General features: G+C 60.7%; 8 protein-coding genes across 8 annotated transcripts; 4 read left to right on the top strand and 4 right to left on the bottom strand.

The window, feature by feature from the left end:
- Positions 1–1,060: 1,060 nt before the first annotated feature.
- Positions 1,061–2,468, top strand: PLICBS_002497 (uncharacterized protein; the record flags this gene model as incomplete). The annotated part of the gene is made up of 3 exons (XM_018322183.1): positions 1,061–1,149; positions 1,224–1,393; positions 1,477–2,468. 3 exons carry the CDS (start codon positions 1,061–1,063, stop codon positions 2,466–2,468), a joined length of 1,251 nt encoding a protein of 416 aa, XP_018179663.1.
- Positions 2,469–2,756: 288 nt separating this feature from the next.
- PLICBS_002496 (uncharacterized protein) lies at positions 2,757–3,284 on the bottom strand (the record flags this gene model as incomplete). The annotated part of the gene is made up of 3 exons (XM_065600028.1): positions 2,757–2,951; positions 3,066–3,142; positions 3,257–3,284. The coding sequence occupies 3 exons, from the start codon at positions 3,282–3,284 to the stop codon at positions 2,757–2,759; spliced, it is 300 nt and encodes a 99-aa protein (XP_065456100.1).
- A 1,873-nt stretch (positions 3,285–5,157) lies between these two features.
- Positions 5,158–6,514, bottom strand: PLICBS_002495 (uncharacterized protein; the record flags this gene model as incomplete). Its single annotated transcript, XM_018322182.2, has 2 exons — positions 5,158–5,997; positions 6,050–6,514. The coding sequence occupies 2 exons, from the start codon at positions 6,512–6,514 to the stop codon at positions 5,158–5,160; spliced, it is 1,305 nt and encodes a 434-aa protein (XP_018179662.2).
- A 409-nt stretch (positions 6,515–6,923) lies between these two features.
- On the bottom strand, positions 6,924–8,480 carry PLICBS_002494 (uncharacterized protein; the record flags this gene model as incomplete). Its single annotated transcript, XM_018322181.2, has 1 exon — positions 6,924–8,480. One exon carries the CDS (start codon positions 8,478–8,480, stop codon positions 6,924–6,926), a length of 1,557 nt encoding a protein of 518 aa, XP_018179661.2.
- A 2,028-nt stretch (positions 8,481–10,508) lies between these two features.
- PLICBS_002493 (serine/threonine protein kinase psk1) lies at positions 10,509–12,062 on the top strand (the record flags this gene model as incomplete). Its single annotated transcript, XM_018322179.2, has 1 exon — positions 10,509–12,062. The coding sequence occupies one exon, from the start codon at positions 10,509–10,511 to the stop codon at positions 12,060–12,062; it is 1,554 nt and encodes a 517-aa protein (XP_018179659.1).
- Positions 12,063–14,877: 2,815 nt separating this feature from the next.
- On the top strand, positions 14,878–16,232 carry PLICBS_002492 (uncharacterized protein; the record flags this gene model as incomplete). Its single annotated transcript, XM_065600027.1, has 2 exons — positions 14,878–14,923; positions 14,977–16,232. 2 exons carry the CDS (start codon positions 14,878–14,880, stop codon positions 16,230–16,232), a joined length of 1,302 nt encoding a protein of 433 aa, XP_065456099.1.
- Positions 16,233–16,956: 724 nt separating this feature from the next.
- On the top strand, positions 16,957–17,741 carry PLICBS_002491 (uncharacterized protein; the record flags this gene model as incomplete). The annotated part of the gene is made up of 3 exons (XM_018322176.2): positions 16,957–16,983; positions 17,089–17,176; positions 17,470–17,741. The coding sequence occupies 3 exons, from the start codon at positions 16,957–16,959 to the stop codon at positions 17,739–17,741; spliced, it is 387 nt and encodes a 128-aa protein (XP_018179656.1).
- A 1,511-nt stretch (positions 17,742–19,252) lies between these two features.
- Positions 19,253–21,976, bottom strand: PLICBS_002490 (uncharacterized protein; the record flags this gene model as incomplete). Its single annotated transcript, XM_018322175.2, has 2 exons — positions 19,253–20,708; positions 20,769–21,976. 2 exons carry the CDS (start codon positions 21,974–21,976, stop codon positions 19,253–19,255), a joined length of 2,664 nt encoding a protein of 887 aa, XP_018179655.1.
- Between the last annotated feature and the right edge of the window lie 5,979 nt (positions 21,977–27,955).

Genomic DNA, 27,955 nt, shown 5'->3' with positions numbered 1-27,955 from the left:
CGGTGGTTGGCGGATTGTGACTTTGGTGCGCCGCATCGATCTGAGGCAGGCTCTCGCGGTGGGTAGAGTTCGGCATCAGAGCACATCAATTGCGTACATATCACTTTTCGCGATGCAGTCAAAGTTCAGCGGAACGTCGAACTCAGAATATCAACCATGCAATAATCGTGGAATCATCCATTACCCCGTATACGAGGACCAGGGCACCACTGTCGAGTGTCGACGATTCCGCCCATCCCACCCAAGCGGCACCAGCCGTCGTCAGCGCTACCGCATCGAGAAGCCCGTCCATTACGGCAATCTTGCCGCCCTCGGGCGCAGCCAACAGCAGACACCCATCCACCATCCACCACCACAACCACCACCCATGGCTTCGATTACCCACTGCAGACTCGGAGAAGGGGCGCCCGGCAACGCATGTCGAATCGGCCATCTACGTATCGTGTAATCCCATGGGTCGCGTCCCGCCCACCCAACGACGGCGGCCCTTCGTGACGGGAAACGCGAGACGCGCCGGAGTCGGCCGAGGCGGGCACCGCCGTGGAGTGGCCCTCGAGGTATGGATGCCAGTAAGTTGCTGGACTACTCGTGCACCACATGTATCGAGGGCGCCTGTAGGATGATGCGCCGTTAGGTAGCTGGAGCCCATAGGGCGACGACTCTGGGGCGGTCGCGCCGCGGATCCCACCCCACCTTCTGTCTGCTCGCCGCACCCAAGGAGGGGCAGGCCAACTCCACGTCGTCAGTCAGGACCGCCCGCCACACCACCGTGACTTTTCTCGCGTCCCTGGCGCTCGCTTTCATGGCAACCTAGCTCACCTGTATATATCCTTATCGTCTCCTGCGCCGCTGTTGCCTTCTGTAACTTAGTCTGCCTCACCACAAACCCCCGCGGCATCCTTCATCAGTCTTCCTCGGCCATCCACGCGACATACTATCCTCACGATGGCGCCGCACAAGATCATCATCGACACCGACCCAGGCAAGCAATCTTCCTTCGCCACTCATGGAATGTAGGACCGGCGCGGCTAACGTGGCCCTCCCAGGTGTCGACGACATCATGGCCATGCTGCTCGCCCTCAGCGCCTCCCCCGAGGAGCTCGAGGTGGCCATGATTTCAGTCACATACGGCAACGTGCCCCTGCAAAGGTACATACACAGCACCGTCCCGATTCTATGCGTTTGCGGTGACCATTCTTGACTAACCAGCCCGCTCTCTGCAGCTGCCTGCGCAACGTCGTCGCCATGTTCCACGTCCTGGAGAAGGAGCTCGCGTGGCGGAAGGAGACTGGCCGCCCCGAGGGCTACGGCGCCATGAAGGCCTCCAAGCCCGTCGTCGCCGTCGGCCCGGAGCATCCCCTCGAGGACGAGTGCCTCATGGCTGATTACTTCCGTACGTCTCACCACTGCGTACCTGCATGGGCATGCCGTCACGTGTACAGTGTGTCGTTGAAGCGGCTGCTAACTTGCGAGCAGACGGCGAGGACGGCCTGCACGATGTACACAAGGTTCATCCCCATCTCAGCCCCGCCGATACCTGGGGTTCCCTCTTCAAGGACGATGAGGCGTCCAGTGATAACATCACCGCCTCGCCCCTCTTCACACCCTCCAAGAAGCCTGCCCACAAGGAGATCCTCCGCATCCTCCGCGAGAACCCCATCGACACCGTCTCCGTCCTCGCCGTCGGACCCCTGACCAACGTGGCCCTCGCCGCCGCCGAGGACCCCGAGGCCTTCCTCCGCATCAAGGAGCTCGTCGTCATGGGCGGCGCCGTCAATGTCGAGGGCAACGTCACGCCCTGTGCCGAGTTCAACTGCTACGCCGATGCCGTCGCCGCTGCCCGCGTCTATGCCCTCACGTCCTTCAACCCGGCGTCGACGATGCCTCCCCTGCCCGCCAAGCTGTCGACCCTGCCGCCGTACCCGCCCAAGCTGTCTCGCCGGCTGAAGCTCACCATCGCTCCTCTGGACATCACCACCCCGCACCTCATCACCAAGAGCTTCTTTGCCGACAAGATCCAGCCCCACATTGACGCTGGGAGCCCCCTGGCCGTGTGGACGTCGCACTTCATCAAGGGGGCGTTCAGCAAGATCGAGTCGATGGAGGGCGACGGCAACGAGCCGGGCCTGTCCCTGCACGACCCGCTCACTGTATGGTACATGCTGACCCACGACGATCCTCAGTGGAAGTTCCCGGCAAAGCTCGAGGATATCCGTATCGAGACGTCAGGCCAGTGGACGCGCGGTATGCACGTCGTCGACAACCGCCTGAGGGCCAAGCCCGCAGAGGCGGCGGCGGCTGTTTCGGAGGATCCCCGGGAGGACCCCAAGGTCGTCACTATCGACGATGTCCCCGGCGACACCATGGGGTGGATGAGCGTCCTCAAGGGCAACAACGTCGGCCGCCTCATCGCCTCACCAGGCGAGGACCTCTTCAAGGAAGTGTGGATGCAGCGTGTCTTTGCGTAATCGTAGATGTATGGCTTCCTTTGAAAGGGGGGACAGCGTCAGCATAATGTAAAGCTATGACAATTGTGACCGCGGGAGGCGTCTATCCCACTCATGTCGTACCTAGATATACTTAACCAAAATTCGCCAAATCAGCCACCCTCTGAGTACTCCAAACTCCGTGACCATGCCAAAAACATTATTCGCTTCTTCTCGTGCGCGATCCTCGCGTGCAAGCCCATTTGCCAATCAGCTGGCGCACTGCCCGGGCAATCACGCGCAGCGCAGGTCGACCATGGCTACCACGGCTCAGATGTGCTTGACGCCTCCGATCGTGGCCCCTTTCACTTCTGTCCAGTTGATGCTGTCGTCGAGCTTCTCGTCCACCAAGCCGACGGAGCACACGCCATCACCGCGCACCAGGTACAGCCCCAGGGGCACCTCGACGGAAGGCTCCGGGTCGTCGGGCTCGCGGATGATTCTCTCGACGGCGTCGTTGAGCACCTGCAAAAAGCAATCATGCGTTAGCAAACAAAAACAACAGCAACACGGTGCCGGATGGTGGTGCAGGAAAGGAGTGCCGAGCGGCGGGCAGCGGGCAGCGGGCGTGTGCCATACCAGGTTGGTCGAGTTATCGGCCGCCGTGAGTGTGCCCACGAGGACCCGCGAGTCGGCCGTCACGATCAGCACCTTTTCTGCAAAGCGACGCGCGCGCGCAGCGTGGTTAGCTCCTCGAGTCCCTCAATGCCCCAATGCCTGCCTGCAGTGGGCGGCCGGCGCGCGCGTTGCGAGAGTGCGGAATTGCTCACTGTTCAGGTACCCTCCGAGGGTCGCCATGGCGGTTGTGCTGTCGACGACGACGGGAGGGGGCAAAGCGTGCGCGGTGTCGTCGCGTGGCGAGGTCGTCGCTCGGAGTGGGCAGAGTCGTGGGTGGGCGCGCGGGCGGAGGTTGGACGAGAGAGACGCGCTGCGTTGCTGAGGTGCGAGTATGTGGTGGTGGTGGTGGTGGTGGTGGTGGTGGTGGTGAAGCAGCTGGGATGGACTCCCGGAACTGGGGAAACTTTCAGCAGCGGAATAGCTGGGACCGGGACGGGAGCTCTCTGAGGTGTGGAGGGGACGCCAGCCAGCGGCGGGACAGGCTCCTCAGACAGACAGCGGACAGCAGCGACAGCACCACCACCACACGCGGCACAGAAGGGCTAGGCCGGTTTAGGGCACCACCTCCAACGGAGCTGCAAATTCACCAAACCGTGAGCTCAGGTTCACCAAATGGCAGCACAGCGACAGGGGAGGCTCGCTTGGCTTGACGCGCGAAGATTTATAGCTACGAAGATGTCTCTGCAGACATTTCTTTCCTGTATCGTCTGTGGGATTGGCACGTTCTCAGGACCAGACAGCTCCAGCTCCGCCCTGCACGTGCTTCCTCGAGAGCTTCCAAAATTTCTTCACGAGCGTCTTCGTGGCTGACGCTGCCTGGCGACGCTTCACTTCCCTGCTTTCTGATGGGCATTGAGCAGACGAACGGCGGCGGCAGCCGAGCATGACGGTGGCTTGCGTGCTGCCACTGGGTAAACGAACATCATTCAGACGTCCAGCACGAACGAAACACCAGGTCAACATCACCAAACCGCAGGCGTCAGTCACGCACGGACAGCAACGCGTCACAAACTGCACCTCTCAAAAGCTCAAGACACGACAATCACGAGAAGTGTTCTTCTTCACCCCGCCAGGCAAGCCAGCGAGAGCAATGAAAAAAAAAAGGCGGAAAAAGTTCGCGTCACCTGGAGGCAGTGTAATACCAGGGACACTGTGGGCAGAGACATAGGCAAGCCTAGAGGAATCCGCCCGGATTCCAAAAATAGGAATAATCACGATTAGCCTCCTTAGAGGCCTTTCAGAGATTAAACTGAAAAGAACAGATACTACACTTGATCTAAGCCAAAAGGCAAAGAGAGCTAAAGAAGAAAGGGAAAAAAAGATTCTAAAAATCCGCCGGGCGGCGCGACGTTTTATACTGCCGCGCGGGGGCGGTGTGGGCGCGCGTGGGGCGCCGGGCGGCAGAAATTTGGGCCAATGAGCGGCTGGGCCTGCGCAGCTGGCGGGCGGGTGCCTGACGGGCAATGTGTGCCTGGCTGTTTTGCTGGTTTTTTGTTTGTTTGCCTGAGGATTCGGCGGCAGGTGCTCCCGTCCCGTCAGTCGCGGTGGGTCGGGTGCCTGCGAGGCTGCGACTGCCTGCCAGGCAAACGCGGGAACCTGCATGCGGCTGAGGGAACGAAGGTCGGCTCATTTCACGGGAGCGAGCTGTGACGATTCAAAGGAGCTCCAGCACGATGTCCTGGCACATGCATTGCTCCAGCACGACTTGGACGCACACAGGGCAACACAAGGACCCTTCTCATACACATTCATCGTACTTTATCCTGCATTTGCATGCTAACGAACCATTGCTTCATCGAGCGCGTTCTCGTCTTCCTGGTATACAAAGACAGTCGCACTGTCTGGCGTTCGTGTACCCTTGGTCCCAAACGCCGCTGCGTTCACGACGCATCCATGCCACTTAGAGGGCCACAACTTGCCTTGTGCTGCGTGGCTCACCTCAACAAATAATTTGGCGGCCCAAATGAAAGCCACCCTGAGAGCAAAACACCTTCAAACGCCTGGCCGTTTCGTCATGTGCACAGTCCTTCCTGAGTCACCGGGTCGTGCCTCTTTAGTCCTCGATCAGCTCGCCCTCGTCCTCAGAGACGCGCGCACGCTTCTCGGCCCGATCATTCTCGGCACCAGACTCCACGTCCGCCTCCTTTCGCTTGGCGGGCGATCTCGGGGCGTAGTCGCTGCCGGCCACTCGTGGCTGGGATCCAGGCTCCAGCCCTCGCCTGTCAGTGCCGCCGTTTGTCCTGGCCATCGGGCTGCGGCTTGCCCGCTCCATGTCCATTGGTGTGCCCGCCGATGAGAGCGTCTCGGGCTGACTTAGGAGCGTGTCGGCCCTCCGTCTCGTGACCTCGAGGTCGAAGGCAGGCGACGGCAGCGACGGGTTCTGCTTTCTAAGCGGATTCTCCGTGTAGAACTGCCTCATCACCTCAATCGACCTCGCACATCGGGCCTCGTTGACGTTCAAGTACTTCCACCACGGCTCCCCGTTGATGTCGTCTATCTGCTCCTTCGCATGAATGCTGGCGAAGAAGATTGCGCAGATGGCCACGTCCCTTGACTCGATGAGCAGAGGCAGGGCCGTCAGGCCGGCGTCGTTGCAGAAAGCCCAGGCGGATTGCCTCAAGTTCTTGTTGTGAACAATGTCCAGCTGTCCAAGCAGCTCGAAGAGGTTTCTGTAGGGGTTGTCGACCATGAGGTCGAAGGTGAGCTGCTCGAGCATAATTTCCTCGTACGTGAGGATGCTGTCTCTCCATCGCCAGTACTCCTTGCTCTGCTCGTCGATGATGAGCTTGGTGTTCTTCTGGGCCACCTTGGCGACGGCGATGATGATGTCCTTGGTCTTGCGACAATTCTCCTCGACCTTGTTGGCAAGGAACAGCGCCGTTGCAGCAATGTTCTGAAGGCTGTCAGCAATGAGCCTGCAAATGGGGACATGAGGCTCAACGTACATAATGATGAATGCCGCCCTTCTCCTCTACCATGCTGAAGCGCATGTAGAAACGGTGGAAGAAGACGCTCGCTACCCATAGAGTAATCTGCGGCAGGTCCAGCATGACCCCCGCCTGGTAGATAAAGTTGACTCCCTTGGCCCTTCGAAGCCTCTCCTCGGCAGGCGCTATTCCGTCGACGATGCTCGGAGTGCTGTGCACCTCGTCCCAGGAGAAGGACCACTGGTTCACGCCCGCCAGGGGCGTCTGTCGACCTGACTGCGCGGGCGACTGCGGGCCGGACACGGCGCTCGAGCGCGGGGGCGATGTGCGGGAGCTGTGCTGCGGCGGCGTGGGAGCGGCGGGCGGGACCTCTCGCCGGCGAGTTGGCGATCGCGATGGTCGGTCATGACGGTTTCCGCCGGCGGGCAGGCTGGGCGGCTGGTAGCCCTCGCGGGGGGGTCTGTAGCGATCGATGCTCGCCATCTCCGGCAAAGATTATGTCGGGTTGGCAATCACTGCGATGGTGCGACCGTGAAGGCGAAGCATGAGGGTGTTTTGCAGGGCAAGGATGCTGTCGCGGGGATGTGGTAGCAAACGATTGTTCGATGATGATGTTGGAGAGGTTCCGGGTCCGTCTTTGGTTGAGTGCCGTTATCTAATCGGGCGGTCACCTGACCTTGCTCATTGAACCAGACTCACCCACTATTGTTGCGGGCGCCTGGAATAGGCCATTGTTGATGTAGGGTATTGCTGTTTAAGAAACCAGAGCGCAAAGTCACTTGAAAAGCTTTCTTGCAAGGGTATCTATTGTTCTCAATTCGCCGTTGTAAATTTTACAGTTTGATACAGTGCAATGGACATGCCAGCCATCGTTGTGCACCCCTCCCATCTCCTATAGAGCCTCCGCATCATTGCGGCCCCAAAGCTTCACTGTTCGATCATGGCCGCCGCTCACAATCCAGCGCCCGTCTCTGCTGTAATCGACGCTGGCAACCGGCCCAGTGTGCCCACTAAGCGTCTGAACCAGTGTCCAGTCGTCTGCCGAGAAAATCTTGACGTTTCTGTCGAAGCCGCTCGAGACGAAAAAGGTGCCCGACTTGATAGGTACCCTATTGCCCTTCTCATCCGGGGCGGGAGGCGTGCCGTCCACGGGGTCGTCAATGCCCTTGAACCAGCGCATGTCTGAGACGGCGCTGCTGTGGGCGCCGATGCCGCCGGTCCGCTGCACCTTGCGGACGTCCCAGCACTTGATCCATCCGTCGGCCGAGCCCGAGAGGACGCGGTGGCCGTCGGAGCTCCAGTCGAGGGCGTGAATGGGTTTGATATGGCCATCCAGGTGCCCGTCGAGGATCATGACGGTGCGGCCAGACCTCAGATCCCATATTCGGCCAATGCTGTCAAGGCCCGCGCTGGCGAGCAGGGACCCGTCCGTGTTGAAGCTGATGGCGTAGACGCCCCGGGAGTGGCCTTCTTGGAGAAGGACTTCGGCCGTCGTTTCCACGTCCCAGAGGCGCCACGAAGTATCCTCCGACGCAGAGGCCAAATACTTCCCTGATGGGTGAAACTCGGTGCGACACACTCGTTGTGAGTGTCCTTGCAGTGTTGACAGCGGGGTGTCCTTGGTCAGAGACCACAGCTGCACCAAGCCCTCGGCGCCGCCGGACGCCAGGTTGACAGAGTCGGGCGAGACGTTGTGCTCGGGGAGAGTTGCGCCGGGGAACCAGGAGAGGCCGCTGATCTTGTTCGTGTGACCGCGGTACGTCATCTTTTCGGTGAGGGTGGGCAGCTCGACCAGTTTGACCTGGCCACCCCAGTTGCCGACAGCAACCAGCTTCCCGTCGGGCGATATCCTCGTCATGCTGATGTGCCGCTCGCCGACGGTCTGACTTCCCTGCAGCTCAAAGGCTGCCAGCCGGTCCTTGATGTGCTTTCGGTGCTTGACCTGGGTGCGCAGGGGAATCGTGGCCTCCTCTTTGAGAAAGGCGACCCTGCGCTTTGCCCGGGGTAGCGAGAACTCGGCAATCTTTATGCGAGCCTGGAGAAGTTCTTTGCCTCCCCGCGAGTAGAACTCTTCCTCGGCCTCGGCCGCCTCCTCCTCCTCGGGCGCGTCCTCCATTGTGATGTCGCCATTCTCGAGGCCAGACATTTCAGCCTGGATCGTCAGGAGCTCGCGTAATCGGTCTCGTCTCTCGGCCGGGCCCTCTCCAAATAGGGTTACCGGCTCTCCCATCTCCCGCAGACGCGCGCGGACTCGGCCGTCGTCGGTGGGCACGGCTATCGTGGCGGCCAGGCGTTTGCGGTTGAACTGGTTCAAGATGGCAGACGCCTTTTCGGAGGACCCGCCTGCCGTGGGCATATCGTAGTCGTGGTCATCGGGCAGATCCTCCAGGGCGAGGCCGGCCTCGGGCCTGGCCTCCTCAACGTACGCCTGTCTCGAGGGGTGGATCATCTTGGCGACTCCCGCGCGTCGCGGGTAGGTGGTGGCCGCGGGAACCCTCCTCTAGGCTGTCGGCCTGTGAGTATACAATACACTGACAGGGGCAAGAGCGGCGGTATGCGCACTTGTACGGGGGAGGCGGAGGGTGAGGCGGCGAGCTGTTTGCCGGGTTGGTGTTGAAAGAGGCGACGTCCGTCTGGGACCCTCGATGCGGTGTTGACTGGAAAATTGGTGACGGTGGTGTTTTAGTGGGGCAGACCGCTGAGGCATGGCGCAGGCATCCATTGAAGAAGGACGGCAGGGAGCTCTGGTGGCACCGCCAAGGCCGCAACACCTTGGCCTGAGATGCCTTGCATGGCTCATCTTGGGTGCCGTTCAAAAGCAGGTGATTTTGGCCGAGTGAGCGGTGGATATTATGTATTGAAAGCGACACCGCGGTGCATCGTGTAATTTTCAATCTCTGGTATATCAATGCGAGAGAGGGAATCATCCCATTGATTGCTCCCCATGCTGCTGTACGGGAGCCACGGCAGCGATACAAACGAAACACAAGCAGCTCCCAGGTCTGGAAAGCTAACGGACTACCTAACCAACTGCAACGTGGCCCACGGCTCCCGACGGCGACACGGGGCATGCAGCTGCGTGGACATGCAGCCGCCTCACTCAAAATGCATCGGCCCGTCTGAAGACGGCACTTGTCCAACCTCGTGAGCCGTCGGGTCTGTCCACTGGCGCAAGGCGGACTCTGGATGCACACGCCCGCCGACATGCGCACGGCCTGTGTGCTTTGCACCGTGACGGGGACCTGTGATGTCTCGTTTGCCCGTGTCAAATGATGTCTGTAATGCAGCCCGTGGTGTTCAGCCGGCGACTAAATCGCTCTTTGATGAGGGGATAATCTGGTTCAACCGCCGGACAAAACGTGAGGCATCGGCTGGTCGGGGGTGACGAGATGCGACGCTGCGCGGATCCATAAAGTACATTCCTAGTATCTTTGGTACTGTACCTACACTGCACCTCACCCGACTGCAGCGCGCAGCGCAGCGCAGCGGGCGCCAACCGAGCCCAAGCCACGGGCTGACCAGTCGCCCATTCAGCGTGCCAGGTGCTGACCACGGGCGGTCCGGGGGCACCACCGCACCTCACTTGAGGCGGCGCGCCAGCCCGCTGTGGCCCGCCGGGAGCGCGCACTACGTAGACCTGGAATCCCTCATGGGCTGTTACCTACCTTACGAAGTGGGCACACCTGGGCACAGTCTCCACACCCACTCTCAGCTGGCCTCCCCAGGCGGCCGGCGCCGCCGCAAATGGCGGGGATGCGTGAGATGAATGTCCCCCAGTGCACGCTTGACACCCGAGCCGAGACAAGAAAAAAAAAAAAAAGTTGGGCCGAGCGCGCGTGAGGCCACTGTCGACGGCCACGGGGAGGGCGCTGAACCAAAAAGCCTGCCGTAGGTTCCATGCGCCCGCTTGCCAGCCTTGTTCCAGCCCAGGTTGCCAATAAAATGGCTCCCGTTGGCTCTCCACACCCGCCCTTCCCTCCCCTCCGCTTCCCTTTTTCCCGCCCTTGCACACCTCACCTTTTGGTGCAGACACCAATTACAAAAAAAAAGGCTGCCACCTCCGAACCCAGATCCTACACCCGCGAGAGACGTCCTCACCGGAGAAACCGAAAAGCGACGACAAGAAAGAACGACGCCCGCAAACGAACCCCCGACACCCAATGCATATACAAAAACCGTTCCATATGCGAACCTCGTTCTTCAAGTACCAGATGCGTGTGGCCACTACCCACGAGACCCAGCTTCCTTTCGAGTCCGAGCAGCGCGCAGATCCGGAGCGCCGACGGGGTTCGACTTGACTCCCTCTGCTTCAGCCGTGGCCTGATTAAGGCTTGACCTTTGGAAGGCTCGACGACGCGAAGAGACGGCCGTTGTCTCATTAGTCGAGCCGCTCCCGGATATTCTATACACCACTGTTACACACCCATATATACACTTGTCGCCCGTCGCCTAACGACGCCGACGACCCGCTCGCGCCATGATAAGCCCGGCGCCCGCTGCGCGCAACACGGTGCGCGGCTTCCAGGCGACGCCCGTCGCCTCGGGCGATGAGGACTCCGACTATGGCGCCTGCGAGACGCCTCGCCAGGGCGCCCGCCGCGGACGCCCCGGCCGCATCGACGACGTCGTGAGCGCAAACTGCAGCCCCATCCTGCGAGGGGCCCCGTCCCCTGGCGTCTCGGGCATCGCCAAGCTGCGCATGCAGTTGGACCCCCTCAACCTCGACGGCTCGTCGCGCTCCAGCTCCGCCGCCCGCAACGGCGGTCGCTCCGGCTTCCGCAGCGCCGCCGACACCCCGCGCTCCGCTAGCCGCGACGGCGCGCGCAGCGAGGCTGGCAGCGAGAGCTCCGAGAACGGCTCCACAAGCTACGAGGTCAACCTCGAGCACGACTTTGTCAGCGAGAGCGTGCGCGACCGCTCCGTCCTGCTTGAGACGCTCGAAGGCGGCCTAAACCCCCGCCGCAAGATGACCGCGGAGGAGTTTGAGCCCCTGCGCTGCCTGGGCAAGGGCACCTACGGCACCGTCCTGCTGGTCAAGCAACGCGCCACCGGCCGGCTCTACGCGCAGAAGCAATTCAAGAAGGCGTCGCTCGTCGTGCATAAGAAGCTCATCGAGCAGACTAAGACGGAGCGCCAGATCCTCGAGTCGGTCAACAGGCACCCCTTTGTGGTCAAGCTCTTCTACGCCTTCCAGGACCTCGAGAAGCTGTACTTGATCCTCGAGTACGGCCAGGGCGGCGAGCTCTTCACGCATCTCAACACGGAGAAGATGTTCTCGGAGAGCGTGGCCGCCTTCTACATGGCCGAGATGCTGCTCGCCATCTCCCACCTGCACAACGACCTGGGCGTCGTGTACCGCGACCTCAAGCCCGAGAACTGCCTCCTCGACGCCGACGGCCACCTCCTGCTCACCGACTTTGGCCTGTCCAAGGTGGCGGTGGAGCAGTCGGAGAGCTGCAACTCGATCCTCGGCACCGTCGAGTACATGGCGCCCGAGGTGATTCTCGGCAAGAAGTACGGCAGGGCCGTCGACTGGTGGTCGTTTGGCGCCCTCGGCTACGACCTCATGACGGGCAACCCGCCGTTCCGAGGCGGCAACCACGCCAAGATCCAGGACAACATCGTCAGGCAGAAGCTCGTGCTGCCCTACTTCCTGAGCCCGGACGCAAAGGACCTGCTGACGCGCCTCCTGCGCAAGGAGCCGCAGAAGCGCCTCGGGTCCGTTATGCCGCGCGACCTGCAGACGCTCAAGAAGCACCGCTTCTTCCGGAAGATCGACTGGCGTAAGCTCGAGGCACGGGAGCTGGAGCCTCCGATCCAGCCCATGATCACGGACCCCGAGCTCGCCGAGAACTTTGCGCCCGAGTTCACCGAGCTGGCGCTGAGCCCCGTGGTGACGGCCAAGGATGCCTGGGCCGTCGGCGGCACCCCGGCCTCGGGCCACAAGGACGACGTGTTTGGCGGCTTCAGCTTCGTTGCGTCGTCGAGTCTCCTCGAGAGCAATGCCTTTCCCGTGGCCAACGGCGTGTGATGCGACCACCGCCCATTGCCTTTTGTGTTTTTCGCACTGTTGATGAGCGTTCGAGCAGCGTTAAAAGCCTTGATTTTTGTCGCCGCGTTTTCATGCCTTCGGTATGTCACAAAGAGGAGAGGAGGGGCCCGCCAAGTACCACACTCGTGGTCTCTGGTCTAGGGCCGCGGTGGACAAAGAGCATCGACCTGCCGTTGGGCAGTACGTATGCGTCTTCTGGCCCACTGGTATTGGCTTCGTATTTTCATCTTGGTCACGGATTCTAATATAGAGGCATGCATAGAAGGGTGACGATTCGGTCTCCTCAGGCTTCTTTAGCAACAAAAAAGGCGGCCACGCAGTTTCATGGGTAGAGGCGTGGTGGCCGGGCTGGATTTTCTCTCTCGGGACCGTAACGGAGTACATGAGTGCTGAATGGAACTGCATGCACATGCTTTCATGCCAAGAATTGTGGTAGTGCCCCGCGTACTCGTGAAGAGGTGGTGGTGAACGTGTTGTGGAACGCATGCTGTGTCACGGTGAGGCTGGGTAAGCGGGAGGCCTCGGCGGCCTAGGAATTGTCACGGAAGACAAGCAGCGACCTCGGCGAGAACCTACCGACAAGAGATGAAGAGTCGCTCGACGTGCAGACTACTTACGCAAGTGTGAGCTGATGAAGCTGCGGGTCGCAGTGGCAGCGGGCGCTGACCGCTTGGCAGCCGCTCCCCTTAACCGACACTTTGGAGGTCGTGAAATGTGCAGCGATAGCGTCGGCGATAGTAGTCCTGGCAGTCATCGTAGTCGTCGTCAGCTACTCGGATATCCCACCTGCCGGGGAGAGCCATGGAGTTGACGTCGCAGCCTCCCAGGGCCTTCTTCCCTGTCCTCCATCCGCTCCTCCCCTGCGCCCCCTTCCCCCTCCTTCGGCTGTTGAGCTCAGGGTGGCCAAGTCGCCAAGAAAAAAGAGCCGTAGCGCAAATCGCAACCTTAACCTTGGCCTTAATCGACGCGGAACGCCACAGGAATCCGCGTGTGAGGGCTGCGTGCTCGCATGTTTTGTAATTGGCGATGCTGACTGGATGGATGGAGGGATAGAAGGGAGGATGGGGGCTGGCCGGACAGGGAAAATGGAACACGGAGACGGAGTATTCCGCGGCTGAATGGCATGGCGCTGATGAACGGCTGCTGTGCGTGATGGAAGGGAGGGTTGCGGTATGCGCGCGCGGTGCCTTGGCGCTGACGACGAGAAGAGGCTGATGCGAGAAGGGAAGTGGATGAGCGATGAAGCTGTGAAGAGAGATCGAGAGGGGAGAAACGGCGTCGCGAGCACCTGCAGGAGATGAAACTGGCGTCGGCGAGATGGGCTGATTGGATGTTTGCACCTGTTTCTGCTGTGCGAGGCGGCTTTTGTGGTTGTTGTTGTTGTGGTGGTGGTGGTGGTGGTGGCCCATCTGTAAATCTGCGTCACTGCATCACAGCTCCTGTGCAGCGGCAGACTCGACCCGCGGGCAGGGCAGCAAAAGAGTCATCCGGCAACTGCTGAAAGCAGGCGATCAGCAGAGTCGAGCTGCTAATCATCGTGGTCTGTTGCTGCCGGCGGAAAGACTTGGACCCCATGAAGGACGGCCAGACTCAACGTCAATGGCGGACTTTGCGCCGAACGAGCAGCGGCAGCGCCAGATTCGGCGTCATTAGAACCCCCGCCGGGCGAAATGGAGTGGAGGGTGGATTCCTCATCCCCCATTGCCCCCAACCGCCAGCCCCCCAGCAGGCGCAGGGCTGTGTTTTGCAACTGTCCGCCGCACGGCACTAAAGAAAGCTGCCATGTAGGGCGCTGTTTGCTGGTGGTACTAGTTCGTAGTAGTCGTCGGCAATCCGATGATGATGCAACTCCCCCATCGTCGTACTCGTACTCCCCAGATGCCGCCCGCGCGCCCACCCGCCCCTGTCGTTCATCTCGATCTGGAAACCTGCCCACCAAGAAGGAATGCCGAGGATCACACGAGCAGGAAGAAGCGAAGGAACGGCGGGCGGACGCGGTCCCACGGACGGTCAGCCGGCATCGTGCGTTGCACCGCTTGCTGTCTGTCTGCCCGGCTGTCATCTGCGGTGCTCCCGTCGTCGACGATGCAAGCGTTCGGACCACAGGCCTCGACGGACCCCAGCTCCTCTGATGTGATGACAATCGCCAAATCTTCGTTGGCCCAGCGAGCCAGCCCCCCCTTCTCCGGCGGCATCATGAACGACGTCTCATCCGTCGGGCCAATCAAGACGGCTCCAAAACGCCCTCGTCGCGGCAGCCCATCTGCCCGGCACCCCATCTTAGCTCGTGGTGGCAGTGTTGGCTGAACAGGGTCTCAAGTCCAGACTCTGGCCAGCCCTGTCCCTGCATTTGGCGACTCCATTTGCTCCTCGCGCTGCTCTGATACACGGAGCCCAACTCTCTTCGGGCTTGGCTCGCGTCGTGGTGTCTGCTCGTTCTGGCTTCTCCATGGGAAACGCTGCGGGCGCCGCACCCCTCCCTCTCCATGCGGCTCTGGGTAAATGCGTAGAGGCGTGAAGCGTTGAGATAGAGTAGCGATCCGCGGCCGGGGCCTTGCCGTGCTGGGGAGACTCAAGCCACCGCGACGCCGCCAATCGCCCCTGCTCCTGAGAGTCATTGACGCACCGCTTATATCAGTCTGTCCTCGCTGCCACACCCTGGGGCCGCTTCCCGTTTTGTCTCGTCTTGTCTTCCCTTGCCTGCAATATATAAAACCGTACCAGTCACCCCGTCGGTTCCAGATCCCGCAACTCGACTGCAGCAAAACCAACACTCGATCACAAACCGTACGCCATGAGGCTCGCTTCCAGGACGGCCTGGGCGGCTGCTTTGGCCCTCGGTAAGGAATCGTCTGTGACGCACAGAATACCACTGATTGTTAACTTGCAGTAGCTGTCGCTGGGGTTCATGGCGAGCCCACGCCATACTGCCCCGTGGAAGAAGTCTGCTTCCAGTTCGCGGTTCCCGAAGCCGCCGCCAGCTCTGGCTCGGGCAACGTCTACTTCCAACTCAAGGCGAGCTCGTCGGTCAGCTGGGCAGGCCTCGGTATCGGGTCACAGATGAGCGGTGCCACCATGTTCATCATGTACGCCAACGGGAAGAACAACGTGACTCTTAGCACCAGGAAGGGTACCGGCCATGTCGAGCCAAGGTACAGCCGCATGACCAACGTCGAGCTCCTCGAGGGGACCGGCATAATCAACGGCAGCATGATCGCAAACGTGCGCTGCAGCGGATGTGCAAACCTTGACCTCTCCGGAGTGAGCAGCTGGGTGTCTGCCTGGAAAAGGGGGAGCGCCATGAACGAAGAGAGCCCGTCCGCCAGCATCGTATACCACGACTCGCACAACAACTTCAATGTCAACCTCGGCATGGCCACCATCAACAGCGACGCCAATCCATTCGTCAACAGCTCTAGCACACCTGGAGGAAACAATGGCGGGGGCAACGGCGATGGAAACAGTGGAGGAAACAAAGGCGGCAACGGCGGTGGCGGCGTCATCGTGACCGGTGCCGGTGGTGGTTCGTCGACAACGACTCTCATAAACGCGCATGGGATCCTCATGACAGTTGTCTTTGTCGTTGGATATCCCATCGGTGCCATGCTATCGCCCTTTGTTAGCACCTGGATCATCCACGCAACTTGGCAGTCCCTCGTCTTCTTCGCCATGTGGGCAGGGTTCGGCCTCGGAATCGTCATATGCAGTCGCATAGGCTTTGTGAGTATTGCCCTGCGTCATAACGTCGCACTCGTGGCCGTAGCTGACTTCCCACAGTTCTTCCAGAACACGCACACTCAGCTGGGCGTCTTCATTGTCTCCTTGATGGGCCTGCAGCCCATATTCGGCTTCCTCCACCACAGGCACTACCTCAGGAACCGCAGGCGTGGCATCATAAGTTACGTTCATATCTGGTACGGTCGCTCGCTCATGATCCTCGGCGTGGTCAATGGCGGGCTGGGCCTGCAGCTTGCGGGAAACCCGCAACCGTTCGTCACCGTATACATAGCCGTGGCCGCGATTGTAGCGGCGGCATATCTCGCAGTGAGCGCCTTTGCTCTCTTCAGGAAAAGGAAGCCCGCTGGGATCGAGCCGCCAGCCAATGGGTCCGACAACACGGAGAGGAAGAAGACGAAGATTTGGTCATAGCCGCGAGCAGAAATCTCGAGTTGGACTTGAGGAAGCCGATGATCTTTGTTGCCAGGCAGTGAGGCGCAACAATTTTGTTAGACAGGAGTTCCGATCTCCATGGGTTGCTGGAATGGACTATTGCTGCATTTGTGCGTGGACGTGTTCGGCGGACTGCTTCAGAGTGTTAGGGAGCTGCGGGTCGTGAGAGCATAGAGAGATTACGAAGGATGAGAAACATACGATTACCCCAGAGCAATGATATGATGCATCTCAGTCATGCCAGCACTCCGTACCAGGCAGGGAACTCACCCCAGCTGCGTGAGAGTAATTGCAAGGAGAGTGCCCGTCGAACGAGCGATGGCGGTGGAATGTCCCCTGCCGAAAGCGATAACGAATACAAATTGAAAGACAAAACGGTCAAGCAAAGCTGCCGCACGCCAAATAGGATGATGATATGCGTGTCTTCCTTCGTCATGGTGTAGCCAAGTAATGCAGTCACGCTGTGAACAGTCTTCCCCGTGTTAGTCGCCAATGGCAGGTCACGTGCCACGAAAATGGCAGGTGAGGCTGGGTGCGGGAAGGGAAGGAAGGGGGGAAAGGAAATGTGGAACCTGAGGCAGAAACCGTCGGCTAGCCGGGGGAGCAACGACATCACGATTTTCACAAAACCCTCACAGTACTCCTCCGCCCCCCCCATCTCGCCTCAGGGTATCCCCATTGAGCAACGACCCCCGACGCCAAAATGCTCAGCCAATTGTCCAGGGCTTCGGTGAGTCGACTTTTTTCCCCAAGGCCGGTCGTCTGGCGATGCGTCGCCGCCCGTCGCGCGGCCGATTGATTGCGGGCAAGCTCGGCTGACTCTGTCCTCTTGCAGCGCGCCACCTCGGCCGTCGCCGCCGTCGCTCGGTCTGCCAGGGCCGTCCAGGTCCGGACCTTCATTGCTCCCACCGTCTCCCGGCGAGGTAAGGACACTCTTCGCTCCAGCACTCTCTTTTTTCGCGCGACCGATTGGCGACGGGCACCCGGATTGAATCGACGCGATGCGGTCGCCGAACTCCGCTCATCCATGGCCGAAAGGAGCCAGCCTCCTCTATACGCCCGCCCCCCCAACACCCGAAGTCAGATGTTGTTTTCCTCGACTACTGCCCCGAGCGGATGATGAATTCGACGACTGCACGCGATTTTCTTCCGGCCGCCTTGTCCGCCAACGCACCGCCACCCCAGTGACACACAAGCTAACGCTGCCCTCGCATAGCCGACTTCGTCCAGGAGCTGTACCTGAAGGAGCTCAAGGCCTACAAGGTCCCCCCCGTCAAGGAGTCCGACGCCGAGGGCCAGGTCCAGACCTTTGCCATGCCCAAGACCCCCGCCTCCCCCGAGGAGACCGACCTCGCCGGCAACCTGAAGGAGTATGAGAGCATGGCTGTCGAGATCGAGGGCCAGGACGCCTCCGCCCAGGCTGGCAACGCCGCCCCCGCCCTCCAGGACTGGCTCGAGGCCGAGGAGGAGGAGCCCCAGGGCCACTAAAGCTGCATCGCCTTCATACGCGCCTAGGCTTTTTTCACCGGTCCCTTTGTCGACGAAAGGCGGAAGAGGAGCAGAAGGTGGGCGTCGTTGCATCCCGTCCTCGGACATGAACACGTGGGAGGGAACGAGGAGGGCTAGAGAGAAATACAGGTGGAGAAGCGATCAGGGGTTGGCTTGCATCGGCTCGAGAGAGCGTGCCGGCGTTTGAGACGAGCACAGGTGATGGGGTCGATAATCCTGTTGTACATTTTCCCTCCTAGCAGCCTCGAGTGGGCTGCGGGACTTGATCATTGCGAATGTCAAACTAAAAAACGGTCCAAGACGCGTTGCGGCTGTGAGTCTTGTTGCCAGGTGCTCCTCTGTAGACACGTCGGCTGTGTGGCATCATGTCCTGCGCAAGGCGTGCAATCCCTCCGCCCTTGCATGCATATATTACATGTATGCCCGGACTTGGAACTGTTTCTAATGGTCGACTCTCACCGCACAATGACGTCCGATTCTCACCGCAAGACTGGCGAGGGACCTGCCTTCTCACTCGGACATCACATCACACACGCAGTGGCACCACCCACGATGACTTGCTTGTGTTCCTTGTCCCAGGAATTCCTTGCTTTAGGAATCGCCCCGAATATATTCACGGCCTGGGATGGGATTCTGTCCTCCCCCACCATGCATGTCTGCTCTGCTCTGCTCTGCTCTGCTCTGCTCTGTACTTCGTACCGGACGCATGTTATCTACCTCAGTACTAGGTTCCTAAGGTAGTAAGTAGGTAGTAAGTACATACACCAAGCGCATCATCCCCGGCACAGCTAGCTGCCTGCTCCCGAGAAATGTAGCCCATGGCGCGTCGTCCCAAGCCCTCACTGTTGTTCGATGCTCGTTGCTTCTTGTGTGATTCTTGTTGCTGTTGCATGTCTGTTATTTTCCTTGCTTGCCGACCTGGGCAATTAGCACCTGTCTCCCTCCCTCTCCTGCCCGAAACCCCCAGTTTTGCAACCCACGCCCCAAACGCAAGCCAGTATCAGACACAGACAACGCCCCGTCCATTCATGCGGTGAAAGCAAAAGTCTTTGTAGAACAACATGCAGATGAAAAGGTCGCCCAATGGCTGGCCATCGTTCATCGTATCGTGCGGAATACAGTAGAGAAACACAGCCCTCCCGTGAAAGCAAGATATATAAGCACAAGGGACGACACGGCAGCAGCTGAGGATGCGCAAACGTTGCTTCCTAAATCTTGCTGACAGTGACAGCCAAAAGAGCCGCGGGGGCCGGTTCAACAAAAGACGTCCTCCTTGCCTCGACACCGGAACGCCAGAAACCTCAAGCTCCGCTGCCCTTGCACACAATGCAAATGCAATACCCAGCCGCCCACCTCCGATGCATGATACCATGATTAGATTTTTTTTTGTGCACCCCCTTGTGAGACTAATGAAAGTTCCACCTCAACTCTCCCCAACTGAGAGCTCATCCCGTTCCGTCGGTGAGAGAAGGACGCCGGCTAGTGGGCGATTAGGGGTCGAAATGCGACCCACCGACTAGGTGTTCGTCGTGGTGGGACGTCTTGACGATGCCGCTCATGCGATTTGCCTTGCGCGGATCAATGTCGTCGAGGTTGTCCCAATCGTCGTCGTCGTTGTTGGCGGCGTGGGCGTCATCCATATCGTCATCACTCGAGCGGAACCGATCCCTCATGTGGTCATCGAGCGCACTCTCGTCGACAAAGGTGAAGCCCTGGAAGTTGGCCTGCACCGACGGAGAGAGCGGCGTGGACGCGGCGTAGCCTCTGGCCAGGGCAGCCGCGCGCTCGTTGAGCGATCCATTTTGCTCCAGCGCGGTCGTGAACTCTGGGTCAAAGTACGACACGTCCGTCTCAGACTTGAGCTTGGGCTTGAACGGCGGGGTGATGAGCTTCTTGGCCAGGAGGTCCCAGTCGATGTCGGCGAAGAATGGATGCTGCATAAGCTCCTTGGCGTCTTCTGTCGCTCCGAGTCTGTGTTTGGGATTTCTGTTAAGCAACCCCTTGACAAAGTTGCGCCCTTCTTGCGAGAGCGTGTCCCGAGGGAAGCGCACTTTGCCAAAGGCAATATTTTTGTACATCTGCTGCGTGTCTTCGGCGTAGAACGGACTCCAGCCGCAGCACATCTCGAAGACGAGGACGCCGAGGGACCAGAAGTCGACCATCTTGGTGTAACCAGACTCGTCCAACAAGACCTCGGGCGCCAGGTATTCCGTAGTACCGCAGAACGTGTTGGTTGTGTCGTTCTTGGTAAGGTTGGCCTTGGAGAGGCCGAAGTCGCACAACGCAATGTGGCCATTGGCGTCGAGGAGGATATTTTCGGGCTTTAGGTCGCGGTACACAATGTCGTTGTTGTGCAGGTGCTGGATCGCGAGGATGAGCTCCGCGATGTAGAACTTGGCCCGCCTCTCGTCGAAGCGCCCCTCTTTTTGCAGGTGCCAGAAGAGCTCGCCGCCCGACATGTAGTCGGTCACCAGATAAAGCTCTGACGGTGTCTGGAAAGAAAACTTGAGGCCGACAATGAAGGGCGAGTCGGACATGGCCGTTCGCACGAGAATGTTGCGCTCCCCAACCGTGTGGGCAACCTCCTTCTTCTGCACAATGACCTTCTTCTGCAGCACCTTCATGGCGTAGATGCGCTGCGTATCGCGCTTCCGAACCTGGTAGACTTGCCCAAACGTCCCCTTGCCAATGAGCTTGAGAATCTCGAAGTCGCTGGGGCCGAATTGCTTCTTCTCCGACCGCTGATACAGGCACTCAACGTATATCTCGCCCGTCGGGGCGTCCTCGGCCACCGTGTCGGCGTGGCCCTTCAACGTGTACCAACTGCGCATGGTGCCGTGGTCATCTCGCGAGGCTTGGAAATCGACTTGTCCCAGAAACTCTTCGCCCGTAGCCGTGTGGTCGTATACGGAGATCGCAACCGCCATGTCGGAATCGACAACGTCACTACCAAATTAGTCAGTCAATGCGTGCGGCACAGGGGAGGCTCAATAAATGTGCACGTACAAGACCGCCTCGGCATCCCACTTTGGATTCGAGGAAGGAGCACGAGCCGTTCGATTCCGGAATGTATTGTAGTCGGTGATGCTGGTGTTGCTGCTCTGGCGGCTGCGCATCGGAATGGCCATGGGGCGGCCTGAGTCACTGCCCTGGCGCTGGATGGGGATGCTGCCAATGACAGACGTCGGGGCATTCAAATTGTGCTCATCCTCTTCGGACGGCCTCGGCCCGCCTGAAATTAGCTCGCTGCGCTGAAACACGGCGACGACATAAGGGTCACGACATTTCCGCAGACCCCGCGCCTCGACAATTTTGATGGTGAGCTTGCCCCTCGCCAGGGGAACCTGGGCGCCGGCAGACGTCGAGTTGCGAGGCGTCTGCGTGCCGCTGTGCTCGGCGCCGTCATGACTGGTCCGTCCCGGAGTGTCTCTGCCATCTGATTGGGATGAGTGAGCAGCAGACAGTGCTCTCGTGGGAGTCGGTGGACCGCTCTTGAAGATTGTGCCACGAGTTAGCTCTTTGAGTCCCTCAAGAGAAAACCACTTGCTCGAGCTCGCGGGCGCTGCCGCCAATTGCGCAGACTGTGCAGGCAAGGGAGTGGGCTGGGGCTGCTGGGGTGACGTAGAACGGCGACCACTTTGGCCGGCCGAGGCCGCCACTTCTGACAGGGCGTCGGAAGCTTGGGATCGGCCCTGCTCGAGCGACTCCTTGCCCGTGCGCGAGCCGACCGTAAAGGCGGCGCGCGCCTGGGCGTTGGACAGGCTCAAGCTCACGTCCTGCGTCATGGAGCCGCCGGAGGAAGAGGGTTGTGAAGCGGGAGGAGTGGGATAGGGATGAGAGAGGGCTCGCGACGGTCTGGCAGGTTCAGTCCCATGCGGCAGGGACGGATGGGCCTCGTGGCTTGTCCGGCTGCCACAGCGCACGGAGCTCTGGGCAGCAACCTGCGATGGACACGGCGTCGCCGAAGCGGCCTCGTCTCCCTCTCCATGTTCTCGCAGGGCGGCATTCTCGACGGGCGGCGGGTGGGAGGAGGTCTCGGTTGCAGGAGGGTCTGGACGAACCTGGCCGAAGTAACTCAATATTCCGGGCAGTCGCTTGTCCTGGAGGTCGGGCTGGGGCGTGGCGATGCCGGAGCGCGGCGTGTCGGAGCCGATTTGATCGACGCCCTCATCGTCGGTCGCGGCGGTTCTGGCGATCGGGTCAACACCTGGCATTGTGGCGGCTTGCGAAGACGCTGGACAATGGGGCGGCGACAAGAGGGAAAAGGTGGCCGGAAGAGGTGTTCGCGAACAATAGGTGGCGGGGTGGATGGAAATATTATATGCCCAGGCTGTCTGGCGGCGACACTAGTCCATGCCAACTGCCAAGAGAGGAAGCGGGAGGGGGAGAGGGGGAGGAAAAAAAAGGTTGCAGAGGTGAAGCCTAAGCACGCGGCACAGGACAGGCGCGAGACGTGGTCATGGACGGCTCAAAGGCAAAATGCACCACGGCAGAGCGAGGACAAAGGCGGCGGTCGCCGCTGATGCACGTCGATGCAGCCGAGTCGAGGAGTCGAGGGTTTGTCTTTTGTTGGGCTGCAACGGACGGGCAGACGAAGGCAGCGCAGCGCTGCGCAGGGGGGATGATGCAGTGACGATGATGGTGCGGGTACCGGCGCGGGTGTGCGTGAGGTGCGAAGGGTGCAAAGGGAAAAGACGGAGCAGAGGGCATATCCGAGAGCGGACATGCAAATGAGTAAACCGCCCCAGCGTGTGTATGAGCAGCAGCACTAGCAGCAGCGGCGGCGGCGGCGGCGGATGACGAGCGAACGAATTTTGCTCCATCTCCATCCAGTAGGGGCCCCCTCGCACGAAGCAGCTTGCTTGGCTTGGTAGGTAGGGGCCGCCGCCGCCTTCGCCGCCGCCATGTGGAAGAGCGGGGATCACCTTCGGCCAGGTGTGGCCTTGGGTTCGACGATGGCTCCGGCAGCAGCTCCGGCGGCAGCAGCAACAGCCCAGCAACCTTGGAAAGGGCCACAGCGCCGCTGCCGGGGTGCTTCGGGGCGGGCTCCAGCGGTCTCCATCCACCAGACACACACCCCCGACGCCGCGCAACGGAGGTGCCGCTGGTGGCCCCCCAAGGGCTAACAGCGCCAGCCCACCTTGGTAGGCAGGGCGGCCCAGTGCGTGCGGTGCGCCGCAGTGCGAGAGGGAAGGGGGAGGGGGAGGCTTCCAGCGCCTTCCCTTCCATGGCTCCGGACTGCACCCCTCCACCCGCCGCCGATGGCGCCATGATTGCCGTCGCCAATGCACCGCAGTCGAGTCATAACGCGACCCGAGTCAGAGCGCTTGCCGGACAAGGCAAATCGACGCAGAAGCGAAGGGGGAGCTGGGAGATGAGGGGTGCTGGGCCGGTTTCATGGAGTGCTGTGAATGAGCAGGCCGGCAAGCATGCTGCCTCGCTCGAGGTCCGCTGCCTCGGCTGCGAGACACGACGGCCCAACGACGGCTTCGCCGACTGATGTGATGCCGCTCTCCGCAGGCGTGCGGGTCTGACCGTGCATGGGAAGCGTGAAGATTGCTGAGGAAATGGCAAGAGAAGCATCTGGCATGTGCCAGAGCATTGCTTCCGTCAGGCCGAATCGACGATAACGGGCCCGGCCAATATATCGAATGCCTCCGGGATCGCCCATGCGCGAGCACGCAGCGCCGCGCACTCTCAGCCGCCCTGCACCATTGGTTAGGCAGGCGCAGAGCCCACGGGACTGGCGAGGCATGCTGCCCATGATGAAGTGCCCGGGGCATCAGGACGGCGGGCTGTGTAAGTGCCCGTCGATCCTCCAACAGGGCGCCTCGCAAGGCCACCAGGAGCAAGCCAGCTGCAGAAGCCACTGGACACCCTGCGGCCAGGCAGTCATGGTAGCTGCGGTTTTGCGAGGGAGAGAGGGAGGGGCCGAGCCATCGGAATGACACGCTGACTCGCGGTGCCGACCGGACCGTCCGTCGCCCTTCCCAACTTGGCGCTGGTGGTGCTGGTGCTGGTCTTGTCTTTGACTTGGACTTGGCCTTTGACGGGAGCCCCATCGGAGCGACGAGCGCCACTCGGCGCTGGTGCAGCTTCTAAACTGTGGGAGCGCCTCGGCGGGGGCAGCAGCGGCAGCGGCAGCAGCACCGACAGCAACCAGAGAAGCCTCATGTCTCAGCCTCGCTCGAGGCAACGCAACTGCAGGTCCTTCCATCTTCCACTTGGAAAGGAGCGAGGAGCCATGGGCGAAACGCAAATCATTCAGCAAAGTAGCGACAAAAAAACAAGCTGTGACGGGGGGTAGCGCCAGACAAGATGCGGAGAAGCAAGGAGGGGTTGTCCGACGGCGGATCGATTTTTTTGGAGCAACGAACGGGGGGGTAGCAAGGAAGCTCAACCCACTACGTACCTTGACATCATCGCCTGCGTGGCTCGCCGCAGCAGGTCGAAGCCGCCGTGGTTCGCATGCGCGCCTTCAGCAGTGCCAGACATGGCGGCGTATTCGAGGAAACGGCTTCGCAGTGGGTGGACGGTCGACGGCGTTCGGTATCGTCAACGGAGGGTTCGGAGGAGGCGGGGGCGAGGACAGGTGGGAGAACGCGGCCGTCGTCGTTTGCGTGCCAGGCTGGCAATCAAGTCGACAAGAGGTATGGCGAGTACAGCAAAGGTGAGGCAGAGAGGAGAGAGAGAAGAGAGTTGGGAGACGGCGCTGCTGGCTGGAAGATGCAGGCTCCTGGGCTGTCTCGAGGGAGTGCCCAGTCGGTTGGGGTCCAATGCCCTGGCTGGCTGGCGGATGGCCGGCTCCAGCTCGCTGCCGTGGCCCGCGGTGAACTGCGGTCAGGCGCTGAGGTGCGGGAGGGCACGCACCTGCGGTGCTGGCACCAGCAGCGGAGGGGAGGTAGTGGAGGTACGGTTACTGTACCGTGGCGAGCCTGCGAGAGGAGAGGTGCTGGGCTTGTGGCGGGGTCGACGGCATCAACCTACCTTATCCATCCACCCTTCCATCCATCCATCCGTCTATAGTATGGCATGGATGGATCCACGGGTGGCTGTCCGCACGGCCGCGATGAGGGGCCCTTGGGGCTTGGGCGGTGTCGCCTTGTGGCCGAGAGGCTCTGGGGCCGTTGCATCGTACTCGTGCTGTTCCGAGTGCTACTTTTAGTCACAAAGCGCCAAGTACCTACCTCGACAAACTCGCCTCTCACCGGATCCGTGCAGTATCGGTATTAGACGTACGTCTTCCGCGGCAACGGGCGTCTCCTGGGAGGGCCGGCAAGGTGCCCTGCAGGCGCCGTAGTAGACCGCAGGCGGTAGATCCCTTGTCTTGTTGGGCCCGCCCGCATTGAGACGATTGGCATGTTGGCAAGCACAAGGTAGCTAGCTGTCTCTGCATCTTTACGTGCCGATGATGATGACGTGCTGGAGGCGCCCGTGTTCAACAGATCATGGACCTGGGCACGGGCAAAAGCAAAGACGGCGTCTGGACGGGCTCTTGCGTCTGCCTCATTTTGCGGAGCATGGTCATTGAGCGCATCGACGGAGGGATGGATGAATCAAAGCTTGGGGTGAAGCTTGGTTGCCACCGCAGGCATTCCCGTCCCAACTTCCAAGTCGAGGAAGGAAGGCACGGTGCAGGCATACATCCGTAGTACAAAATACCTTCGTACAAACTCCGTACATCGCGCGCCGGTCCCGTCCCCGTCGGTACTTGCGGTCCGGCAACCCCACGTTGGCTCAGGACAGTATCCCTCTTCCCCAGTGCCCCGAAATGCATCGCCCCATTGCATGCATGCCTTTCTGCACCGTCCTCGGTGTTATACTTTGCACTCGAGGCTGCTCGGGGAATACCATAATCATTACGCAGCCATCCATGGCCGCCCAAGGACGGCGATCACCCGAGCCACCCCGTCCATCGACTGGCTGATGCACATGCGCCGTATCTGGCCTCTCCCACCTCTTGGGCCGGACAATGCTGCTGCAATCACGGCCACGCCAGCCACAACCGCCAGGCATCGGAAAGCAGCCCGTTGGAGCTCCCGAGGCGAGGCCCAATGACCCAAGGTTCGAGGCATCCCCGCGACGTGCGAGTACGAGCTCATACACATACACCGCAGCCCCCGCCCGGCGTGTCCATCGCCCCGTTGCCCGAACGCCTTCCTGCGAAAGGCACGCATCTCCAGCAACTTTGCTGCCCAGTCACGGCCTGCGCTGCATCCAGGGCCTGGGCAGGACGCCACCGTGTATCGGCCGCTCACCATGACCTCCTGGCCCCATCGAACCCGCCGCCTGCCCAGCGGGGCTTGGCCATTTGAGGCGGGCAACGGCCATGGCGAGCGGGGTCGTGTACGGCTCTCCTCTTTGAATCCCGGGCACGTCACACGATGCAGCGTCGAGAGTTTGAGCTCCCGGCCCAGGCAGCGAGATGGTCGACGACCAGTGGCTGGGAGGCAAGGCTGGCTGGTGGTTCCAGGAGCTCGGAACGGCGCCGTGGGTGGCCATCACACCCACCATCCACCCCGCCAGAGCCATAGAGCCATCACTTGCAACATTGAGCCGGTCAACAGACTCAACACCGCCACCCGGCTCAACGTCTCGTCTCATCTCGTCTTGTCTTGACTTGTCGTTCAGTCAGGGCCCCGTCCCATGCCGCACAACCGGGGTCCAACAACATGCCCTGCACGAGCACCGTCACCATTGGGACGCGCAGCTCGTATCGTGGCTCAGCTCGATTGCATTTCCGACTTTGCCATCCTAGCTGACGGGACGCCCGAGCATTCCAAATGGGTGCCGGGGGTCGCCAGAATGTAGATGGCCTCGCCTCCAAGGTCTCCCGGCCGGCCGGCCGTGTCCTCGCGGCGGAAGCAAGTGGAGCTTCGTCGATCCAGGCTCGCCAGGGAGCACAACGGCCAGGCATGCATGTCGTCGGTGTAGCCGAACTGCTCGCACGCCTGAACTCTGCAGCATCTCGGTTGTGAGCACGACCCGGCAGCAGCTGTCCGTCGCGAACGCCAGGCACTTGACCCGCCAGCCGCAGCCTCCAGATGCGGCCACCTATTAATAATGGGTGCACCGACGTTTCGATTTTAACTTGCATGACGGACAGGCAGCCGCATCGCGTGCGACGCCTCCGTTGGTTGTTGTCGCAACTGACATGTCTCGCGGCTCCATTCGCCACCCGACGCTACTCTGGACAAAGACGGCGTACAGTACCGTTGCACCTCGACCTTCAGCTGGCAACATGGTCCCGATGACGCTTCCAATCTTAGACGCCCGGGGCCATTGCCTGTACTGGCCGCCCCTATGCTTGCCGTGCTGAAGGGCCTTGGCTTGGCATGCGACCCGCATGCGCTGCTGCAAGTGCTTCGTACAAAGTACACGAAGTGTCACCATAGAATGTAGTTGGTGTACGAGAAGCAGTTCAGACGCTCGTGACGACGCGCTCCCCCCGCTCCCCTCGTCTCTCGCACACGCCGTGTCTCCCCATATGTCATGTACATGTGCGAGATGCGGGTGAGATGGTGGACGGCCGCGTCGTACAGCGCCAATTCTGGCAGGCTGGGGGGCGCCTTTGCCACTCTGCGTAAGCAACGTCTAGGTCCTTCAATAGACAGGTAATAATTCTCACGCCCGCATGCAGTAGCGGTACCATGCAGGCCCCCTCTCCTTGGCTCTCCTGGCTGTCAATTACCCACCTCTATCCGGTCTCGAGCCGTCGACGGGAGCTGCGTGCTGGGCGCGAGGGCAGACATATATCAACTTGGCGCCCTGGGTTTGTTGGGGACTCGAGTGGCGTCGGCTGCATCACGAACTACGAACCACATGGGGCGGGACGATTCAGATCCGGCTCTGGAGCGGCCGGTATTATCCAGCCCACCCCGCGTTCCACCGGGCAGATGCGTGGGCATGCGGCTCGTCTCAGCTGGACGGACATGGCGCGCGCATACAACATGGTGTAAGCTGAGCCGCAGCTCCACGCCCCCGGACACGAAAAGACAACGGAAGTGCCCAACGCGGGGAGAGCTCATCAGTTCGTGCACCATGGCAGCTATGCGTTCTCGTCACTGCTGACTATGCATGATAACGCTGGCATAATTATCAAAACTGGCCGTGTCAATGTGCTACCCTACTTTTGCATGGTCATGTCCTGAACGAAACACGCTCGAAATGCAATGACAGCCCGTGTGCCCCGT

Source organism: Purpureocillium lilacinum (genome assembly GCF_023168085.1).
Source record: "Purpureocillium lilacinum CBS 284.36 DNA, scaffold_2, whole genome shotgun sequence".
In the NCBI taxonomy this organism is placed as follows: domain Eukaryota; kingdom Fungi; phylum Ascomycota; class Sordariomycetes; order Hypocreales; family Ophiocordycipitaceae; genus Purpureocillium; species Purpureocillium lilacinum.
Note: the sequence above shows the minus strand (reverse complement) of the source record. Positions and strands in the feature narration are given on the sequence as shown.